The sequence below is a fragment of the Marmota flaviventris genome, chromosome 11 (assembly GCF_047511675.1).
Source record: "Marmota flaviventris isolate mMarFla1 chromosome 11, mMarFla1.hap1, whole genome shotgun sequence".
Classification (NCBI taxonomy): domain Eukaryota; kingdom Metazoa; phylum Chordata; class Mammalia; order Rodentia; family Sciuridae; genus Marmota; species Marmota flaviventris.
In genome coordinates, this window is record NC_092508.1 from 72,784,002 (window position 1) to 72,808,118 (window position 24,117).

Genomic DNA, 24,117 nt, shown 5'->3' on the forward strand with positions numbered 1-24,117 from the left:
GTAGGTAGGGAAACAACTGTGCTAGAACCAGGAGTGGGAATTTCCTTGGTTATTTTGATAAACATGGCAAAATATATTTACAAAATGCATTTGTAGAAAACTAAAATTTTGAATATAGTTAATGATAAAAGAGCTTTGGAGTCCTTTTAATCATATTTGTAGAACATTGCTTTTTCCAATTTTCATTTTATATGTTACCATTAATGAATGATGTTTGCACCAAATATGAATGGTATTTATACCAAATATGTACAAAATTTGGTATTTAATTGAAAGGCTAGTTTTTTTCCTTTTTTAAACAAAAATTTTGCATACTTTTGCATTGCCCTCCTCACTGCTTCCTCATCCAGATTGTGTACATGGACCAGATAAGTGTTTATAATTTTCTAATGTTATTGGTTTCTTGCTTAAAAAGAAAATACATGCTTGTTACAAAAATGTCACCCATCACAGAAAGACTTAAAGAATAAATTTTTTAAATCCCATGAAATGATTTTATTCAGAGATAATCAATATTGTCATTTTGGCAAACCTCTTTTCAAATGTTTTTCTTTGCATACATGCATAGATAACATTTTATGTTAATGAGATTATACTATAAATGTGTTTTGCATCTACTTTTTTGCATCTCATAATATGTTGTGTACATTTTATTTGTTGATAACTATAGACATTTGTCATCTATTTCAATGGTGTTTATTGAAATAGATGACAAATGTATGAAATTACCATAATTAACTTAAACCATCTCCTATCGCTAGACATTTAGAGTTTTTTCCATTTGATAATATTTTATTAAGGATTTTTGCATCCATATTCATGAAAGTGTGGTAGATCATTTCCACCTTTTAAAATGGTTCTGCCAGTTTTTGAATCAAGTTATTTTTGTTCCCATGAAGAAAATGGACCCAACTTATTCTTTGTAGGAGGATTTTTAAAAATATATTTAGTTTTTCTAGTAGATATAGGATAATAGAGAGCTAAAATAAAATAATTTTTGAACCACAGTTTTATACCTAGTAGTAAGCATCTTTCATAATTGAAAATTGAGTAAAAGATAATGTGACCCTGGGATGAAATGAACAAATCGTGTTCCCATATAGCTTAGGGAGGTGTAAATGCCTCAAATGCAAAGGCCCAGCAGAATGTCAGACTCAGTTTTCTGCATTTCCCTTTGTGTTGGGATCTTGCCCTCTCACTTTCTTATAGTTTTGACCATCCAACTTTTTCTCTTCATTTCTGAGATAATGCCTACAACTCTAGGACACAGCATTCTTCTTGGCTTCTATGTTCTATACAATTATTAGCAAATGTGCTCAGGAGAAAAAGTTGCAGAGAATGTCCAGCTTACTTCACTGTGCTTCCTCCCCTCTGGCTTCTTGACTCCTGAACCCTGGTTGTATTTGTTCTTCTCTGATGTCTTGAATTAGCTGTTTTAGCAAACTATTTTATGTTATTGAATTCAGGTTCTTAACATTAGAATTTCTCATCTTTGTTCATAAGCAACATGTACATAATTTTCTTCATCATCAGATTTGTTATTAAGGCTATTCTACATGCTAAGATGAATTGCGAACTAGTTCCCCTTTTTCTGTTCTCTTGAAGATTTTTTATTATATTAGAATTTTGAATGTATGGCAGATTTGGTACTAGAGTCATCTTAACTGTTTTTTTTTTTTCTTTTTGAGGTTATTTTAAAGTATGAATTTAGTGTCTTCAACAATTATAGTCATATTAAGATCTAACTATTCTTGATTCAATTTTGGGAAGTACATTTTTTTCCCTAAGAAATTTATTTTGAATTTTCAAATGTATTATTATAATTTATTGATAGAATTTTGACAATATGTCAGAGTGATATGCCTTTTATATATTTTATAGTGGTTATATGTATTCTCTCTCCCCTACCTTCTCCTTAATTAGACTTGGTAGAGGTTGATCAATTTAATTAGTGTTTTCAAGAAGCACTTAGCTTTATTATTTTTTATTTTATTAATTTTTTAACCATTTCTCTACATCTACTTTCTTATGGTTTATTTTACTGTATTTCCTCCTACCTTCATGAAATGGCAATTTGTAATTTAATATAAATCTTTGTTGTATGCATCATTCTGAAACTATATAGGTTTTTCCTATATCCCACAAGTTTTGATGATATAGTGTTTTCATTATCATTTAGTACAAAATATTTTCTCAGCTTCATTTTGATTTCTTCTTTGACCTATTGGCTACTAAGAAGCATGTTCTTTTGTTGTTGTTTTTAGTTATACATGACAGTAGAATGTATTTTGACATATCCATATATATACATGGAGTATAGCTTCCCATTCTTGTGGTTGTACATGATGTAGGATTATACTGCTCATGTATTCATATATGAGCACAGGAAAGTTATGTCTGATTCATTGCCTTTCCCATTTCCATTTCCTGTCCCTCCTCCCCTTTCCTCCCTGTCCAATCTGGTAAACCTCCACTCCTCCCTTTATCCCACCTATTGTGAGTCATCATCTACATATCAGAGAGAACATTTGACCTTTGTCTTTTTAAGATTGGCCTATTTCACTCAGCATGATAGTCTCCAGTTTCATCCATTTATTGGCAAATGCCATAATTTCATTCTTCTTTATGGCTAAATAATAGTTTATTGTGTATATGTACCACATTTTCTTTATATATTCATCTATTGAAGAGCACTTAGGATAGTTTCATAGCTTAGCTATTGAGAATTGAGCTGCTATGATCATTGATGTGGCTGCATCACTATAGTATGCTGATTTTAAGTCCTTTGGTATATGTCTAGGAGTGGGATAACTGGGTAAAATGGTGGTTTTTTTTCCCCAAGTTTTCTGAGGAATCTCCATACTGCTTTCCAGATTGGTTGCTCCAATTTGCAATCCCACCAGCAATGTATACCTTTTCCCCAAAATCCTTGCCAACATTTATTGTTGTTTGTATTCTTGATAATTGCCATTCTGACTGGAGTAAGATGAAATCTCAGTGTAGTTTTAATTTGCATTTCTCTAATTGCTGGTGATGTCTGCCATGTGGCCAGTGCTGGCTTCATGAAAGAAGCTTTGATTCATGAGTAAATGCTCGGAGTTTTAAATTAAAGAGACAAGACTCTTATTACCTTTAATACCAGCTCCGGGACAGCTTCTCCTAGCTCCCGCCTCCAGCCACCTAATGCGGTAGAGAGGTTTACAGAAGAGACTAGTGAGAGAGAAAAGACGCCAGGGAGTGGGCTTTTATTGGGGAACAAAAAATTCCAGGGAAAATCCCATCCAATGAAGGTTAAGGGGGGCAGCATCCCAAGGTCAGGGGTGACAATTGGGTCTTCGGGGCAGTGGCCAGGCACACCTCTGCTCGGACAAGCCCTTGGACCTGGGAAAGGGTGAGGAAAGCTCTAACACAGCTGTGTCTAAGCGCCTCTAACCCAGCCAGGAAGGTAACTCAAATCAAGTGTGAGGATGGCCTCCCACACTGATGTTGAACAATTTTTATATATTTGTTGAACATTCATATTTGTTCTGTGAAGTGTCTATTCAGTTCCTTTGCCCAGTTACTGATAAGGTTATTTGTTATTTTGGTGCTAAGTTTTTGAGTTCTTTGTATATCCTGGAGATTAGTGCTATATCTGAGGTACACATGGTAAAGATGTTCTCCCATTCTGTAAGCTCTCTCTTCACATTCTTGATTGTTTCCTTTGCTGTGAAGAAGGTTTTTAGTTTTATGCCATACCTTTTATTGATCCTTGATTTTACTTCTTGTGCTTTAGGAGTCTTGCTGAGGAATTCAGTTTCTAAGCAGACATGATAGAGATTTGGGCCTACTCTTTCTTCTATTAGGCACACAGTCTCTGGCCTAATGCGTAGGTCCTTTATCCACTTTGAGTTGAGTTTTGTGCAGGTAAGAGATAGGGGTCTGTTTTCATTTTATTACATATGGATTTCTAGTTATCCCAGCACTATTTGTTGAAAAACATAAACATACATAAACAATTTATGTTTATGGCATCTTTGTCTAGTATGAGATAACTGTATTTATGTGGGTTTGTCTCTGTGTCTTCTATTCTATACCATTTGTCTTCAACTCTGTTTTGGGGTCAATACCATGCTACTCTTGTTATTATTGCTCTGTAGTATAGTCTTATATCTGGTATTGTGATGCCTCCTACTTCACTCTTCTTACTAAGGATTACTTTGGCTATTCTGGGACTCTTCTTTTTCCAAATGAATTTCATGACTGCTTTTTCTATTTGTATGAAGAACATCATTTGAACCTTATAGGAATTGCCTTAAATCTGTATAGTACTTTTGGTAGTATGGCCATTTTGACAATATTAATCTGCCTACCTAAGAACGTGGGAGATCTTTCCATCTTCTAAGGTCTTCTTCAATTTATTTCTTTAGTGTTCTATAGTTTTCATTATAGAGATCTTTCATCTCTTTTATTAGATTAATTCCCAGTTTTTTGAGGTTATTGTCAATAGTATAGTTTTCCTAATTTCTCTTTCAGTTAATTCATCTCTGACATATAGAAATGCAATTGATTTATGGGTGTTCATTATATATCTTGCTACTTTGCTGAATTCATTTATTAGTTCTAGAAGTTTTCTGATGGAGTTTTTTGGATCTTCTAAATATAACATTATGTCATTGGCAAATAGGGATAATTTGAATTCTTCTTTTCCTATTTATATCCCTTTAATTTCTTTCTTCTAATTGCTCTGGCTAGAATTTCTAGGACTATGTTGAATAGAAGTGGTGAAAGAGGGCATCCTTGTCTTATTCCAGTTTTTAGAGGGAATGCTTTCAATTTTTCTCCATTCAGAATGATTTTGGCCTTGGGTTTAGTATAGAGAGCAGGAGATATTCCTACTATCTCTAGTTTTTCTAGTGTTTTGAGCATGAATGGATGCCAAATTTTATCAAATGCTTTTTCTTCATCTATTGAGATAATCTTGTTATTTTTATCTGTAAATCTATTGATGTGATAAATTACATTTATTGATTTCCATATTTTGAACCAACATTATATCCCTGGGATGAACCCCACTTGATCATGGTGCACTGTCTTTTAAAAAATTATTTTTTGGCAGACCTGTGACCGACCGGCAGAATAGGCCCAGCAGCCCGCCGGCGTGGTAGACACGTCACCCCAATTGGAGGAGGGGCAGAGCAGAGCCGCCACCAGCGCCTGCAAGGTAGGCAGACCTGCGACTGACCGGAAGAACAGGTCCAGCGGTCCGCTGGCGTGGTAGACACATCACCCCAATTGGAGGAAGGGCCCAGCTGCCGTCCACAAGGTAGGCAGACCCCGCATCCTGGAGAAGGGGCCCAGCGGCCTGCCCGCCTAGTTGAAAGATCACCCCAATTGGAGGAGGGGCACAGCCGCCGCCTGGGCCTGCAAGGTAGGCAGACCTGCAACTTGGAGAACATGCCCAGCGGCCCGCCAGCATGGTAGAAATATCACCCCTATTGGAGGAGGGGCCCAGCCGTTGCCCGCAAGGTAGGCAGACCACGTGACCTGGAGAAGGGGCCCAGCGGCCCGCCGGCGTGTTAGATCACCCCTATTGGAGGAGGAGCATAGCCGACGCCCGCCCTTGCAAGGGAGACTTTGCAACTATACAAGAGCAATATAAATATATAGTGAGAAAATTCAATAACACAACAGTTTCACCAAGCAGAAAGAAACACGAGCAGTATGAAAAGACAAGGAAAGAAAGGACCACAAGCAATGCAGGTCAATGCAACTTTAGAAGAGGTAATAGCTGCAGCAGATGGAATGTCAAATAAAGAATTCAGGATTTACATGCTTCAGATGATCTGGAGTCTCAAGGAAGACATTAGACAGCAAAATCAGACAATGAAAGATCACTTTGACAAAGCTAAAAGTTGGTTCTTTCAAAAAATAAATAAGATCAACAGACCCTTAGCCATGCTAACGAAGAGAAGAAGAGAGAGAACACAAATTACTAGCATACGGGATGAAAAAAGGCAATATCACAACAGACACTTCAGAAATACAGAAGATAATTAGAAATTATTTTGAATCCTTATACTCCAATAAAATAGAAGATAGTGAAGGCATCGATAAATTTCTTAAGTTATATGATCTGCCCAGATTGAGTCAGGAGGATATAGACAACCTAAACAGACCAATATCAATTGAGGAAATAGAAGAAGCCATCAAAAGACTACCAACTAAGAAAAGCCCAGGACCGGATGGGTATACAGCAGAGTTTTACAAAACCTTTAAAGAAGAACTAATTCCAATACTTTTCAAGCTATTTCAGGAAATAGAAAAAGAGGGAGAACTTCCAAGTTCATTCTACAAGGACATCATCACCCTGATTCCTAAACCAGACAAAGACACTTCAAAGAAAGAAAACTACAGACCGATATCTCTAATGAACATAGATGCAAAAATCCTCAATAAAATTCTGGCAAATCGGATACAAAAACATATCAAAAAAATTGTGCACCATGATCAAGTAGGATTCATCCCTGGGATGCAAAGCTGGTTCAATATATGGAAATCAATAAATGTTATTCACCACATCAATAGACTTAAAAATAAGAACCATATGATCATCTCGATAGATGCGGAAAAAGCATTCAACAAAGTACAGCATCCTTTATGTTCAAAACTCTAGAAAAACTAGGGATAACAGGAACATACCTCAATATTGTAAAAGCTATCTATGCTAAGCCTCAGGCTAGCATCATTCTGAATGGAGAAAAATTGAAGGCATTCCCTCTAAAATCTGGAACAAGACAGGGATGCCCTCTCTCACCACTTCTGTTCAACATAGTTCTTGAAACACTGGCTAGAGCAATTAGACAGACGAAAGAAATTAAAGGCATAAAAATAGGAAAAGAAGAACTTAAATTATCACTATTTTCAGTTGACATGATTATATACCTAGCAGACCCAAAAGGGTCTACAAAGAAACTATTAGAGCTAATAAATGAATTCAGCAAAGTGGCAGGATATAAAATCAACACGCATAAATCAAAGGCATTCCTGTATATCAGCGACAAATCCTCTGAAATGGAAATGAGGACAACCACTCCATTCACAATATCCTCAAAAAAAAAAAATACTTGGGAATCAACCTAACAAAAGAGGTGAAAGATTTATACAATGAAAACTACAGAACCCTAAAGAGAGAAATAGAAGAAGATCTTAGAAGATGGAAAAATATACCCTGTTCATGGATAGGCAGAACTAACATCATCAAAATGGTGATATTACCAAAAGTTCTCTATAGGTTTAATGCAATGCCAATCAAAATCCCAATGGCATTTCTTGTAGAAATAGATGAAGCAATCATGAAATTCATATGGAAAAATAAAAGACCCAGAATAGCAAAAACAATGCTAAGCAGGAAGTGTGAATCAGGCGGTATAGCGATACCAGACTTCAAACTATACTACAGAGCAATAGTAACAAAAACAGCATGGTACTGGTACCAAAACAGGCGGGTGGACCAATGGTACAGAATAGAGGACACAGAAACCAATCCACAAAACTACAACTATCTTATATTTGATAAAGGGGCTAAAAGCATGCAATGGAGGAAAGATAGCATCTTCAACAAATGGTGCTGGGAAAACTGGAAATCCATATGCAACAAAATGAAACTGAATCCCTTTCTCTCGCCATGCACAAAAGTTAACTCAAAATGGATCAAGGAGCTTGATATCAAATCAGAGACATGGCGTCTGATAGAAGAAAAAGTTGGCTACGATCTACATACTGTGGGGTCGGGCTCCAAATTCCTCCATAGGATACCCATAGCACAAGAGTTAATAACTAGAATCAACAAATGGGACTTACTCAAACTAAAAAGTTTTTTCTCAGCAAAAGAAACAATAAGAGAGGCAAATAGGGAGCCTAGATCCTGGGAACAAATCTTTACTCCTCACACTTCAGATAGAGCCCTAATATCCAGAGTATACAAAGAACTCAAAAAATTAAACAATAAGAAAACAAATAACCCAATCAACAAATGGACCAAGGACCTGAACAGACACTTCTCAGAGGAGGACATGCAATCAATCAACAAGTACATGAAAAAATGCTCACCATCTCTAGCAGTCAGAGAAATGCAAATCAAAACCACCCTAAGATACCATCTCACTCCAGTAAGATTGGCAGCCATTATGAAGTCAAACAACAACAAGTGCTGGCAAGGATGTGGGGAAAAGTGTACACTTGTACATTGCTGGTGGGACTGCAAATTGGTGCAGCCAATTTGGAAAGCAGTATGGAGATTTCTTGGAAAGCTGGGAATGGAACCACTATTTGACCCAGCTATTCCCCTTCTCGGTCTATTCCCTAAAGACCTAAAAAGAGCATACCACAGGGACACTGCTACATCGATGTTCATAGCAGCACAATTCACAATAGCAAGACTGTGGAACCAACCTAGATGCCCTTCAATAGACGAATGGATAAAAAAAAAATTGTGGCATTTATACACAATGGAGTATTACTCTGCATTAAAAAATGACAAAATCATAGAATTTGCAGGGAAATGGATGGCATTAGAGCAGATTATGCTAAGTGAAGCTAGCCAATCCCTAAAAAACAAATGCCAAATGTCTTCTTTGATATAAGGAGAGTAACTAAGAACAGAGTAGGGACGAAGAACATGAGAAGAAGATTAACATTAACAGGGATGAGAGGTGGGAGGTAAAGCGAGATAGAAGGGAAATTGCATGGAAATGGAAGGAGACCCTCATGGTTATACAAAATTACATACAAGAGGAAGTGAGGGGAAAGGGAAAAAAACAAGGGGGAGAAATGAATTACAGTAGATGGGGTAGAGAGAGAAGAGGGGAGGTGAGGGCAGGGGAGGAGAGGGGGGATAGTCGAGGGTAGGAAAGGCAGCAGAATACAGCAGACACTAGTATGGCAATATGTAAATCAGTGGATGTGTAACCGATGTGATTCTGCAATCTGTATACGGGGTAAAAATGGGAGTTCATAACCCACTTGAATCAAAGTGTGAAATATGATATATCAAGAACTACGTAATGTTTTGAACAACCAACAATAAAAATTTTAAAAAATAATAATAATTTTTCATGTGATTTGCCACTATTTTATTAAGAATTTTAGCATTTATACTCATCAGAAATATTGGTCTGAAGTTTTCTTTCTTTGATGCATCTTTTTTTGGTATCAGATACCAAAACCAGACACTAGCTTCGTAGAATGAGTTTGGAAAGTTTCCCTCCTTTTTTATTTCATGGAATAACTTAAAGAGGATTGGTGTTATTTCTTCTTTGAAGGTTTAGTAGAACTCAGCTGTGAATTGGTCTGGTCCTGGGCTTTTCTTTGTTTGTAGGCTTTTGATGGCATCTTCAATTTCTATGCTTGAAATTGATCTATTTAAATTTTCTATGTCCTCCTGATTCATTTTAAGTAGGTCATATGTCTCTAGAAATTTTTCAATGTTTTCAAGTTTTTCTGTTTTATGAGAGTGTAAATTTTCAAAATAGATACTGGATTATCATCTGTACTTCGTTAGTGTCCATTGTGATATTTTCTTTTTCATCATGAATTTTAGTAACTTGAGTTTTCTTTCTCTTTCTCTTTGTTAGCTTGGCTAAGGGTTTAACAATTTTATTGATTTTTTTTTTTAAAGAACCAACTTTTTGTTTTGTCATGTTTTGGGATTGTTTCTTTTGTTTTAATTTCATTGATTTCAGGTCTAATTTTAACTATTTCCTGTTTTCTACTGATTTGGGTGTTGGTTTGTTCTTTTTCAAAGGCTTTAAGATGTAATGCTAGGTTATTTATTGTTGACTTCTATTCTTATAATGAATGAACTCAATGTAATGAACTTTTCTCTTAGCATGGCCTTCATTGTGTCCCAGAGATTTTGATATGTTGTGTTGCTATTCTCATTTATCTCTAGGTATTTTTTTATTTCATTCATTGGTCATTCAATAGCATATTATTTAGTCTTCAGGTATAAGAATAGTTTCTATTTTTAATTTTATTATTGATTTCTAATCTCATTCCTTTATGATCTGATAGGATGCAAGGTATTATCTCTATTTTTTTGTATTTGGAAAGAGTTGCTTGGTAGGATAATGTATGGTCTAAATTAGAGTAGGATCCACGTGCTGAGAAGAAATTGTATTTAGTCATCGATGATGAAATATTCTATATGTATCTGTTAAGTCTAAATTATTATGTATTTTTTAGTTCTATAACTTCTTTATTTAGATTTTGTTTGGAGGATCTATCCAGTGATGAAAAAGGTTTGTTAAAGTCACCCAGTATTATTGTGCTGTGGTCTGTATGCTTTTAAAATTGAGAAGGGTTTGTTAGATTATGTAGGTGCTCCATTGTTTGGGCATAAATATTTATGATTATTACGTTTTGTTGATTTAAAGCAGTATTAAATATCCTTCTTTGTCCCTTCTGATTAACTTTGGCTTGAAGTCTACTTTATTTGAATGAGAATGGAAACCCTTGTTTGTTTAAGAGATCAATGTGAATGTTATCTTTTTTTCCCATCCTTTCACCTTCAATATGTGGATGCCTTTGCCTATGAGGTGAGTCTCTTGGAGACAGCACATTGTTGAGTCTTGTTTTTTTAATCCATTCTGCCAGTCTGTTTCTTTTGATTGATGAGTTTAGGCCATGCATTCAATGTTATTTTTGAGATATGATTTTATTCCCTGTCATTTTGATGTATTTCTGGTTTTTAATTTGAAATATTTTCTCCATTGATTCACTATGTTGTTAGTGTATTTCCTCTCTTGGCTGGTTTTCACTTTTATTTTTCATGTCTTCTTTATGAAATATCTTATTGGGTATGTTTTGTAGTACAGGCTGTCCAACTTTGAATTCTTTTAACTTTTATTTAACATGGAAGGTTTTTCTTTTGTCATCAGTTCTGAAGCTTAATTTTGCTGTCATCCATTTTCTTGGCTGGCATCCATTTTCTTTCAGAGTTTGATATGTATTATTCCAAGAGCTCCTAGTTTTGAGTGTCTGAGTTGAGAGATCAGCTGAGATCCAGATTGGTTTCCCTCTAAATTTTATCTGTCATTTTTCTCTGGCAGCCTTTAAAATTCTATCCTTATTCTGTATGTTAGGTATACTCATAATAATGGCCTTGTTGTGGGTTCTGTTGTAATTTTGTATATTTGGAGTCCTGTAAGCCTCTTCTGTTTGATTTTTCCATTTCATTCTTTAGTTGTGGGAAATTTTCTAATATTATTTCATTGAAAAGATTGTATATTCCTTTACTTTATATCTCTGAATCTTCATTTATCCCAATAAATTTTAAATTTGGACTTTTCAGGTTATCTCATACTTCTTAGAAGTTCTGTTTATAGTTTCTTACCATCTTCTCTATCTGGTAAACTTTATTTTTAAGATTATATTTTATCTTCATTGCCTGAAGGTTTGCCTTTCAAGTGGTCTAGCCTGTTGGTGATGCTTTTTATTAAATTTTAACTTGATTTACTGATTCCTTCATTTTGAAGATTTCTGCTTTTTTTCAGAATCTCTATTGCTTTATTGAAATGATCTTTCACTTCCATATTTTCTCTCTGATTTCACTTCTTATGCCATCCTTTACTTCACAGATCAGTTTAACTATACACATTTTAAACTCCTCTGACATTTATCCCACTGTGGTGTCAAAGAACTCTGTTATTGAACTATCTTAGTTTGTTTGGAGTGATTTGTTCCCTTGCTTTTTCATGTTGTTTGTGTGTCTATTTAACAGTGTGGATCTGGGGCAGTAGAGTTTCCACCCTGTGTGCTTATAATGTCCCTGAAGGTTTCTAGTACCTCACTGTTTAGGAGGAGACAAGTAATTACAACAACCAATGAAAACAATATGCAGCATTAAACCAAATAATTCCCACTCTGATGTCTATAATGTTAATTATCACAGTAAACAGAAATTATATGATCAGTTATTGCCTACAATAAAAACAGCAAGTTCACAAATGGATTTACAATTTCAAATGGTAAACAGGGAGAGAACAGAAATGATAATAGGACATGATGATTATGAAGGAGGAGGAGAGAAAATAGAAGTAAAAAATTAAAGTAAGAGTGAAGAAGAGAGCAATAGAGATTGACTGTTAACAGAAGAAAAGAGAGAAAGAGAATCAAAAGAAACATGTAAGAAAAAAATATTTATATAAAGTAAAAATTAAAGAAAAATTAAAAATAAAGGGGCTGATGTTGTGGCTCAGTAGCAAAGTGCTTGCCTAGCATGTGTGAGGCACTGGGTTCGATCCTCAGCACCACATAAAAATAAATAAAATAAAGGTATTGTGTTCATCTACAACTAAAAAATAAAAAAATAAAGATAAAAGAATACAAAACAAAACTAAAATACACTAATCAAACATCCTAGTCCTCAAAAATCTGATCCATGAAAAGAAAAAAAACTGGCTCCAAAATGCTAGAAATGAGAAAAAAAAATATGAGTATGTAAAAATGTCCACATCCCATTAAGGTCATAATTAAATGGAAAAAAGAAAAGAAAAAAGCAAAAAGAAAGAGAAAAAGATCTGGATGAAAAGTTAAAGAACTTTTTCCATTTGAGTTCAACAGGTTCTCAGCTTCTCTTGTAAGCAGTTTTAAGTGGGTCATCTGGAATATGATGCTCCACCCTCCAGATTGCTAGAGTAAGAGAAGTAATCCTGTAAACAAAATTCCTGAAGGCATTTTAGGCTTAGCTAGGCTCAGGGTTCTTTGCTGAATGCCAATTAGTCTGGAGATTTTAAAGCAGCACACCCTTAGGGCCCAGTAATTGCTGATCCACACTGGAAGACTATACCTCAGAGATCTCTCTTGGGTTCCACTTGTGTGGTAGAGGAGCCAATTCTTAGTCCCTTATGTCACCTGTGGACCTCACATCCTATTCTTGGGGTTCAGTCTCCAAACTCAATCTCTCCTGCCCCTGCCCTTCCAAATCCCTGGCTAGTCCTGCAAGCAGCCAGATTGGAGGGGGAGGGATATAGCTGGGTGCATTTTCACTGCCAGTTGTACCCTGTGTAAACCTCTCTCCATCTTTGATATTCTCTTGGTCACTTAAGCACACTCTATGTTGTGTAGCATATATTTATTGGGCTGGTATTTTGGACCAAACTCAGGTTTTCCAGGAATCAACTTCCTCAGCTGCCAGTCCCCTTGCTGTGACTGCAAAATGGTTCATTCCTATGTCCTCCACATACTACCTGGAGAGATGGTGGCTTCTTTCCCACAAAAGGATATTGAGCAGCACGCCTTTTAATTCCATACAGCAAGGCAATGTCCTTGATTTCTAAATAATCTGTACCCAGACATACCTCAGGCGTCCTAAAATGGTAGGTTTCATTAATTCCCTTAATTCTCCACTTTGCTTGCAGAGGGACTGCTCTGCCTGGTGCTTCTAGCTTGGTTGTGGCAGCGGCTGCATGGCTGAGAATTTCTTCGATATTTTATTATATCCAACCTCCTGAGTTCCTGATCTGTGTTGAATGTCTAGTTTGAGTTTCAATAAAGCCCCTGCCCCCCCCCCCCTTTTTTTCCATTTACCTTGCTGAGAAGCTGTATGTTTGCTTTCTTGGTTTCATGCTGCAGAGCAACCAGGAAAGCTACCTCCTCTATCCCAACATTTAGAGTCTTGCCAATTTTTTTATGTTGTTTTTTGGTTTTTGGTACTAGGGAGTGAACTCAGGTACACTTTACCACCGAGTCACATCCCCAGCCCTTTTTATTCTGAGACAGAGTCTCTAGGTTATTTAGGTCCTCACTAAATTGCTGAGGCTGGATTTCAACTTGGGATCTTTCTGCCTCAGCCTCCCAAGCTGCTGGGATTATAGGCATGTGCCATGGTATCTGGCCAAATTTTCTATTTTAGGCACCTTTGCCATGAATATTCCTATGGATACTTTGTTGTGTACTTGTCCAGTTGATTGTCTTTGGGGATTAAAAACTATAAGTATTTTATAATGTGATACATATTTACATATTATCAAAAACCCTACCAAAAAAGGCATATCAAATATACGTCTATTAATAGCATGTATTAGTACTTAGGAAATTCTTTTTAATGTCTAATTTTTTTCACCTTATTTCAGACTTGTTTTTCATAATTATAAAATAAGGAAACTGAAATTTATCAGTGGGTTCTTAAACTTTTTAGGGTCCCAGAACCTTCTAGAATTTTTGAGAGCTGTTTGGCCTAGTTTCCAGAAAAGCACACATACCAAAGCACAGCATATTTTTACATACTACTTTTTGGAACTCACAGTTCCTTTTGAGTTAAATTACACCCTTTAATACTTCACTCTATAAACCCAGATCAAGAATCTGTGAAGGAGGTGATTTGAGTTTGGTTGTTTGTTTGTTTCTTTTTAACACTAACATGCACGCATCTTGAACACACATGGATACACTCACATGCACACAGAATTTAAATGTGTATTTGGACAGGATTTGACTTCTGCTTGATATAGAAACTAACCTTATGTTAATTCACCTTAGTACATATAGTTATTGAAATTGAATGTTTCTATCTATTTCAGGTTTTCCAATGGCGAGCTCACCAGGAAGAGTTGGCAAGACTGGAAATTGAAATTTCTTCCAGAAGAAGAGAAAAGGAAGAGGAGAAAGAGAAACTATGGAAGAAGAAGGAATTGTTGAAAAGAAAAGAGAAGAAGAAAAAGGTATAAAATCTTCTATCAGGGCAAAATCTTCTATAAAAGGGAAAATGAATATTTAATTGCCTGATTGAGCTTTAATTAATCTTGATGTTGGAAATGGAATTCTGAAAGACAATTCTGAGAACATTTTAGAGTTTAGTTGAGTTTTGCTTTAGTTTATTTGAGCATCAAAGATTTGTGGGAATGGAAGAGAACCCACTTTGTTGACCTTCATGAGTATAGATACCTGTGATTATAAGAGATGCTGTAGGAAAAAACAAAAAAGATGAAGTTTGTGACTACTGCCAAGTCTTGAATTAAGGAGGTTCATGGAAAAGTTTGCAGGGTGCTTAGGTAGCATTTTGGTTGATGGCTATGTGGCAAAAAATTGTTAAACAGTAGTTGGTGAAATATATTGTATGAGGGACGGTATAATTCATTGAATGCCAAGAATCATTCTTCTTTTGAGTAAACATTTGTTTAGCAATCTTAAAATTACCAAGAAACTTATTAACTTTGAAGGGAAGATATGGAAGATAGATCATATTTTATGTTTGAATTTTTAAATATATATATACATATACATATATATATGTATATATATGTATATGTGTGTGTGTGTGTGTATTTGAATGATATATTCATTTAGGTATTTGTGTTTATTTTCACAACAAAAATTATACTGTTTCAGTGAAGATATTTTTGTTAAAATTTTATCAGATTTGGGGCTGGGATTGTGGCTCATTGGTAGAGTGCTCGCCTAGCACGTGGGAAGCCCTCGGTTCAATCCTCAGTACCACATAAACATAAATCAATAAAATAAAGATATTGTGTCCAGTTACAACCAAAAAATAAATTTAAAAAAATTTTATCAGATTTATTAATCAATTTTATGGGTTTGCTGACTCTGTGGAAATAATGCAGAAAAAGACAATTAATTTGTGATCAACACAATGAAATCTCTACACCTGTGTGTTTCCACCAATAATAGCACATATCAGTACTCAAAAAGTTCACCTGCATTGAGTTTATCTGCATAATGTAAAAAAATGCTTTCTTCTGAAAATCTGATTATAGTGCTAAGAGTAACTAATTAATTCATAGTTACTGGTCGGCAAACTTTCTGTTTTTTTTTTTTTTTTTTACACCTTGGGCTATGTGACTAATGAACTCTGTAAAGTCCTTATCTAAATGTTTTTCCTGCAAAGTAGAATATGTGGTAGATAAAAGAACTATGGATTTGGGGGCAATAAGACAGTTTTTCTGCATTTTATACTATAGTTATTATTGTTCTTTATTTTATGCTTTTATATCAGCAAATTGAGTGTAGAAGCAGCATCACGGAAAACCACACGTATAAAGGTTATATTGTCATTTGACAAAGTTGCTAAGAAAATGTATTTCACAGTTGTGTTTTTAATTAAAAAGTGAATTCAATTTTCACTACTATGGAATCGAGTGTGGTGATTTTATCAGAGTTGATGTTTAAAAGAAATAATTGTGTGTACCATAGGAACTCATAAAATTGATCATGTTTCAAATAAATGAATTATATATCCTCTGGGGCAACTTACTGATTATTTATTATCATGAAAGCGCAGCATTATGGTTTAGACACAAATTGTCCCCAAAAGACTTATGTGTTGAAGACTTGGTCCCCAGTGCAACAATGTTCAAAGGTGTGACTTTTGGGAAATGACTGGCTCAAGAAGGCTCTGACCTTGTCAGTGGATTGATTAATCTGTTATAACTGAATAGACTCCTGGAGGGTGGTTGAAACTCTAGGCAAGTGGGGCATGGTGGGAGGAAGTAGGTCACTGGGGAATGTCTTTGGGAACTATGTATTGTCTCTGCCCTCTGTGCTCCTCAGCTTTCCAGCTGCCATGACTTGAGCAGCTTTCTTCTACCATGACCTTCTGCCATGATATTCTGTCTTTCTTCAGTCCCAGAGCAATGGAGTTGGCTGACCATGGACTGAAACCTCTGAAACCATTAACCAACATAAACCCTTCTTTCTCTAAGTTGTTTTTCTCAGGTGTTTGTCACAGCAATGAAAAGCTACCTAACATATACAGTATTTTATACTGTATAAATGTGTCCATGTAGTTTTGTCTTCTACCTGGATCCCTCTCTTGGCATTTCCTCTCTATGAATTAGCATGCCACAAATGATGTTTCTAAGCATTAGTGTACATTTAGTTTCATCTTAAATGTCATATAAGGAGATTTAGATACAGTTCCATTCTCTGGGCATTTACAAAGATAAAGAAAATACAAATGTTAACTTAAGTATTGAGAATGTGAATAAGGGCATTTAATTGTTAAAAACTAGATTTGAGTTGAATAGTTGTCATGGATACGTAAGAGAGGATGAAGGGACATTGCTAACTATCTTCTCTGCAGTATCTAAATAAGATTGCTGGAAGTAAAAGAAATGCATTTTGAAAGATGAGAGAGAATGTGTGCACACACACATACAACACACACTTGTACTGAATGGAGTAATGGAAGGAATAATAAAACAATTACAATGGCTAATGTGATGAAGGGCTAATCCAAGTACACCTTAAAAGAAGAAGGTACTTATACCTGAAAGGATGAAGACTGAAGAGAATTTCAGTATCATTATTCATGTGTGTAGATTAAGCTTAAATATCTACTGCATATTTTAGAATGGAAAATGAACCTATACCTCTGAGCATAAAGAAATGTTGAAAAGTTTTCATACCTAGAATGCATTTTTTAGCCCCTGGTTATATTTTACTAAGGGGTATGCAGGGCATTGCTTTATTGTCTTTCACTTTATAATGAGGGATATTATAAGAAATGTCCTGTTAAAATGTTTTTCTTATTGGTATGGAGTATAGCTATAAGCCAAGTTTGTTTTCAAACCCTTAGAAATTTCATAGGACCAAATCATATGGTTTATTTTATTAACTTTCTTTTTAAAATATTTTTATATTTCTAAAATTTTTAAAGTACAGAGACTGACAAAATAAATGCATTAGCATCCTAGCATTGAAAATTTTAATATTTTTCATTTCACTTCAAATATTTTTAAAAAATCTAAATTAAGTTGGATATTTCAGATAAAGCTGAAGTCCTTTTTTTTTTTAAGTCTTACTTAGTACCATTTCTCTTCTTTATCTCCCCAGAGGTAATCACAATCATTAATTTTATTTCTATCTTTCCAGGCCATATATTGACTTTAATATACTTTGACATAGAGCTTGTGATTTTAAATTTTTCATGAACACTATCATGCCATATCATTCTGCAACATGTACTATTTTTTATCTTTGTTTTGAGATATACCCATATTAATGCATATTCTTAGTTTATTCTTTTAGTTGCTATTTGGCATTCCACAGTAGCACAGACTACCATTTATCCATTCTCCTTGTGGCTGACATTTAAATTGGCAAAATTTTGGTTTTTAGCTGCTGTGCTATAGCAGCCACCTCTTTCAATTCTATGAGTAACTGTGTTCAGGGCCTTCTCTAAGATAGACCTAAAAGGGAAATTGCTATGTTGTAGGATTTGTATATTTTTAATTTTATAAGTTTTTTGACTTTATAAGCTATTACTACTATGCAGGTGTGGTGGCACAGGCCTGTAATCCCAAGGGCTTTGGAGGCTGAGGCAAAAGGATTGCAGGTTCAAAGCCAGCTTCAGCAAAAGCAAGGCGTTGAGCAACTCTGTGAGACCCTGTCTCTAAATAAAATACAAAATAGCACTGGGGATGTGGCTTAGTGGTCGAGTGCCTCTGAGCTCAATTCATGATACTAAAAAAAAAAATACAACCTTGATTTTTGAATTCTACCAGTCTGATAAATGTGAAATATACCTTATTAAAATTTTAATTTGTATTTTCATGATTACTTATAAAATTGAAAATCATTTCATGCTTACTAGTCAGTTTTTTCTCTGTAAATTTCATGTTTTTATTTATTTTCTATATTAATCAATAAAAGTACTTTATAAGTTCTGGATATTAATTTCTTATCAGTTATATGAATTACAGATACTTTCTTCCATTGGTCATCTGCCTTTTAATTTTTTTTTATACTAGGGGTGCTTAACCACTGAGCCACAAACCAGCCCTTTGAGATAGGGTCTCAAAAATAAGTTGCTTAGGGCCTCACTCAGTTGATGAGGCTGGCCTCAATCTTTCAATTCTCCTACTTCAGCTTCCTGAGTCATTGGGATTACTGGCATATGCCACCACACCCAGCTGCCTTTTAATTTTGTTTACAGTGTCATCTATAGTTTTACAGAAGTTTAAGATTATCCCTGTGCTAGAGGCCATATGCCTTTTGCCGACTGGTTCAAGACCAGTTTCTATATTGACTTTTAGGCTTGGGACAGACACTGTGCTGTAAACCACGTGTGAATCCAACAGAACTTGTGCATGACACCAGCGTAGAATTCTGTACTTGACCCCTTTGGTCCTCTGTCCCCTTGTCATTCTCCTGTGGAAGGATCATGATTTAGCTAGTCCCTGTTTTGTGTCTGGTTGTGCCTTATATGCCATCTGTTCTTTGCAATTGGCTTGCCTCTGGCTTCTCTCTGTAGAGGTCCCACAATTGTCAAAGGATAGCCACCAGCCATTTAGATCTTTATTAGGTCCTACTTTTCTTTAAGAGTCCTTTGTCTTCATTTCCCTCTCCTTCCTCTGACTTTGAGTTCCATCTTTATTTTTAGTATTGGGGAGTGTGTGTGTGTGTGTGTGTGTGTGTGTGTGTTATGATATATTTTGTCCAGAATTTCTATATATTTGAGGTAGAAAAGGAGATTTCCATGTTAACACAGACATCCTGATGAAAAGAGCTGGCTATCTTTATATACATTAACTACAAACTTAGATTTTTCTTTGTTCGAACACTTTTATATGTTGGAGGAAATTTTTGGTTCTTTAGCATTTAACAGCAGCTTGGCAGATAATCCCAGCAGGAATTCCCTCTAACTTTAGATATGTTGCTTTGTTAGCTTGCTTTTCTTTTCTTTTCTCCAACCCTCCCACCCCCACTGGTTCTCCTACCTGTCCTTTTGTACTCATAAGGAAGCAGCAAAGGAGATAGAGAAACTATGCCATATGTAAAACCCCACCTTAGGATTTCCAAACAAGACAGGATTTTTCTTTTAATTCTTCTTCCCAGTAATTGGTCTTTTAGGGCTCATTTAATGTAAAAATATTTTAGTTTGTATTCAGTGTTAAAGTTTACCCTGGTAGGTGCCCAGCTCCTAAGATTACTTTTTTCTCTGGGTTTTAAAACTCTAAATGGGATATAATATTCACAGTTTTCAGTTTCATCTGAAGATTCAAGAAAAATTTTGATTCATAAGTTGTTAGATGATATTGGTAATTTTTAATAAGCATCTCATCTGTCTACTTTTAAAATTGTTGTCCTGATAAAATCAGAAGACAATGCCTTTTCATAAATGATCCCTGAGAACTATTGTAAACAACAAAATTCCTGTGCTAGTGGACCTTAAAATGTCTGATATATAATATTGGTCCCTGCACCACCTTTTCAACTAGATGTGGCTCTTTGGGTGGTCTGAATAGCATAAAAATTGTTCTTCATCATAGAGTTTCAGGAGAGTTTGTTGCTGCATGATGCCTCATCTAGAACCCAAGGCAATGGTAGTTCCAGCATAGCTCCCGAATGGGATTTTAACAAGGATCCTGTGAAAAAGAGTCGTATTTCTTTCCTGGTCTAGCATTTCAGAATTCTTTGCAAAGTGTATCCAGCTCTTAGTCTAGCACTGCAAACCACCACTTTGTACAATCAAGGGGTGGGGAACAATTTTCAGGGAAGGCAGGATTCCTCCACTGGGCCTGTGACCTTGAACATTAACTTAGAAATGTTTCTAGGGAGGGATCTGTCATTTTGTAAATTGTCAGCCTCTTGTAGAATCATACCAGGAGTACCCAAAGTACCCAGCTTCAGTGGAATCTTGACACTGAGTGTTCCCATACATCTTCAGGGGATCTGGCAATCAGTCTGAATTCCATGCATCCTGCAGATAATTGGGAAGAGGAGAGGCAGTCTACAATAAGGGCACAGGCTATCCCAAGAGGAATGCAGGCTGGAGGAAAGTACTGCTTCTCTGAAGACTCCAGGAGCTCTATGCCCAGAAGGGAATTCAGTGTCTTCTCAATTCAGAGCAAAGCAGTTCTTCCAGTGTGAGAATTTGTGGGTTCAGATGAGGGCAGTTATCAAAGGAATCATAAAATCTCTTCTGTAGTATTTTTTAATTTAATAGTATACTGATATGAAAAATTAAGAGTAGGGTCAAAAAGGTGGGGATGTAATAAATTTTTTAAAATGTCATATTTCAAACTGCTTTTTTAGCATTTTTGGGATTTTAGGAGTCCAATTACTAACATTTTAACAAGCAGTCTTCTAAGATAGGCCCTGGAATTCTCTTCCCCTGTCTCTACACATGCCCTGCATAATCACCAGAACTGTAAATACTGTGAATTTTATTCCCACAATTAGATTATATGGCACATATGGCCATATAATAGGGAGATTATCAGAATGGGCCTGACCCAATCACATAAGCCCTTTAAAGTAGAGAGTTTTCTCTGGCTGGTTACAGGGAGGGCAATCAGAGATTTGAAGCACAGGGACCTGATGGCTAAAAGATTGAGGGAGTCATATGGCAAGGGGTGTGAGTGGCCTCTCAGAGCTGAAAATGTCCCTGGATCAGACAGCAAAGAAATGGGAAGCTATAACATAGTCTTATGACTAGAGAAACTTAATTCTAGCAAAACCAAGAATGGTGTTGGAAGCAAATTTTTCCCTAAATGAGAACTTGGTTTTGACAAAACTCATGATTTCAGTCTTGTGATAGATACCATGAGCAAAGAGCCTACCAATTCTATGCTGGACCTATGATTTACAAAATCTGAGCTAATAAATGAGTGTTGTTTTAAAATCACAATTTAGTCATAATTTTTGTACAATAGAAACTTCAAAAAAAAAAACCTAATATAGCTTTTGGTATCTGGAAGTGAAATGTTGCCATAATACCTTAAAATGTGAAAGTGGCTTTAAAATTGCAAAGTAGGAAAAAGCTGGAATAATTTTAAAGATATCATTTTGAGGTTGATAGAGAAAGATTAGATTACCTTGAATAGGTGATTAGTAGCAACATAGGTGTTAAACATACGACTGGTGAGGGCTCAGGAAGAAGTGATGACCATTTTATTGGAAGCTGGATGAAGCAGGATTAGTAATCCTAATAATAGTTTATTACGATTACAGTAATCCTATAATAGTTTATAAAGTGACAGAAAGCTTGGGAAAATTGCACCTTGAAGCTGGATGGAAAAAAAATGTATAAGTAGTGAACTTCTCAAGTGATAAAAGAAGATTTGCAAGGGTGAAGGTGCCACCTGGCTTCTTTCTGCTGCTGAAAGTTAAAAGGAGAGAGAGAAATTGAGAGAAGAATTATTAAACAAAAAGGATCTGGACTTAATACTTTGTGATATCCTCAGTCTATTCAGATGGGAAAAGACCCAAGAGGGAAGAAATTATTGCCAACAGGATGTCATAGATAAAAGATTGAATATGTGAACATACAGTCCTTTACCATATCCTCAAAAAGATCAAATGTCAGAGTATTCAGTTACATAAAAGATCCTTCTAGGAGATTAAGGGTGGTTTTCCTGGGTCTTTTCAAACTAGACAGTCTCCAGGAAGTTTAAGGGTGATGCTCCTCAGCTACCCCAACAGAGGCCAAGAGTGAAAGGATAATCTCAAAAAGATTGTGGGTGTGGCTTCTGTCTAATATAGTGAATTCAATTCCCATAAAATCCACAGAAGGCCTATTGGGTTCTCAAGAAAAGAACAGAGAGAGAGTGCAATATGAAGGGAGGCTAGTGGGACCAGAATTCTACTGGCAGGAAGTAGACTGTAAAACTATGTAGTCATAGGCCTATACTACCATTAATAAAAAAGGATTCAGAGGGTGAAATCAAGAGCCCAGAGGGCTGAATTTGATTAAAGGCTATGGCTTTGAGGATTAAAGGCTATGGCTTTGCGTATTAAAGGCTATGACTGGCACCTGTGGCTACCTGACATTCCTAATACTTCCACCATTTAAGCAACCCCACCCATCTGGGTTCAGGGAGATATTACTCATATCTCCCTGGAAGGGGACAGGCTGCTTACTATAAGGTAGGGAAGGTAATATTGCTTCCCAAAGACAGATGATGTTTTAAAGAGAGACTAAGTTGAACTGCATATGTTCAGTCACTTTTCCAAATTTGCCAAAATGAGGGGCACTGACTGTGAAACTTTTAGGAGAGGGCAAGTTCTCAAACCAAAGGGTTATTGATTCATTAGTACAGTCTATGGTTCTTAGTAATCATTCATTCATTCACTTATTCAGTAAATATACAACAAGTGCCTTTAAAGTAATGAGTATTATACCCAGTCCTTCATTCTTCATACACTATGCTATTATAAGAGGACACTCAAACAGAAATTGTCCCTCTTTTGGTAATTTTTTAAAGGCTTGCTCTGCCATGGGATAATTTGCAGTCCTTAGGTCAATAAAAGGTGTTTTGATTTGATATGAGGTGTTCCCCAAAAGATCATGTGTGAGACAATGCAAGAAGGTTCAGAGGAGAAATGAGTGGGTTGTTAGAGTCTTAACCCACAGTGAACTAATCCTCTGATAGGAATTAACTGAGTAGTAACTGAAGTGGTAGGGTATGGCTGGAGGAGGTGGAAGTTGGGGTGTGGCTTTGAGATATATATTTGTATCTGGCAAGTGGTAAACTCTCTCTCTGCGTCCTGATCACCCTGTGAGCCACATATCTTTGACACATCCTCCTGCCATATTGTTCTGCTTCACCTGGAGATTTGAGAAATAAAGCCAGCTATCTATGGATTGAGGCCTCTGAAACCGTGAGCCCTCAAATAAAGCTTTCCTTCTTTACAGTTGTTCTGGTCAGGTTCTTTAGTCATAGCAGTGAAAAAGCTGACTAAAACAGAAGATTATACTAATAATACAGAAAGATTTCTTTTAGTTTCAAAATTTATACATACAACAAAAAAGTTAATAAAGAATGGCTAAAAATACAAAATACAGTGAATTATGTAGAGTTGATCATGAATACATATAATAAATTAAATACATATATGCATATATATAAAATATGAACATAAATATATATGTATAACTATATATGTATCTGTATATACACATGCATTATAGCTTGATTATTAAGGTTAACTTCCTGCCACTTTCATGGGATATTGATGAAGCACTGAGTTCTGAGTCATTAGGAGAGTGCCTTTATTCTTTTCAATGCCTAGATCTCCTCTTCTTTCCTGGTCCCTGTATCATCAAATCATTTTGGGCACCTATCCTCACACTGGCCTATGATGGTCTGATTACTTCCTACTGTGAATGACCTT

The 24,117-nt window shown here is 35.8% G+C and overlaps 1 protein-coding gene across 1 annotated transcript in view; it reads left to right on the forward strand.

The window, feature by feature from the left end:
- The window catches only part of Ccdc148 (coiled-coil domain containing 148), a 217,675-nt gene that overhangs the window by 119,538 nt on the left and 74,020 nt on the right, over positions 1-24,117 (forward strand). The window contains 1 exon segment of the mRNA XM_071619395.1: positions 14,562-14,702. Within this exon segment, the coding sequence (XP_071475496.1) occupies positions 14,562-14,702 (141 nt within the window).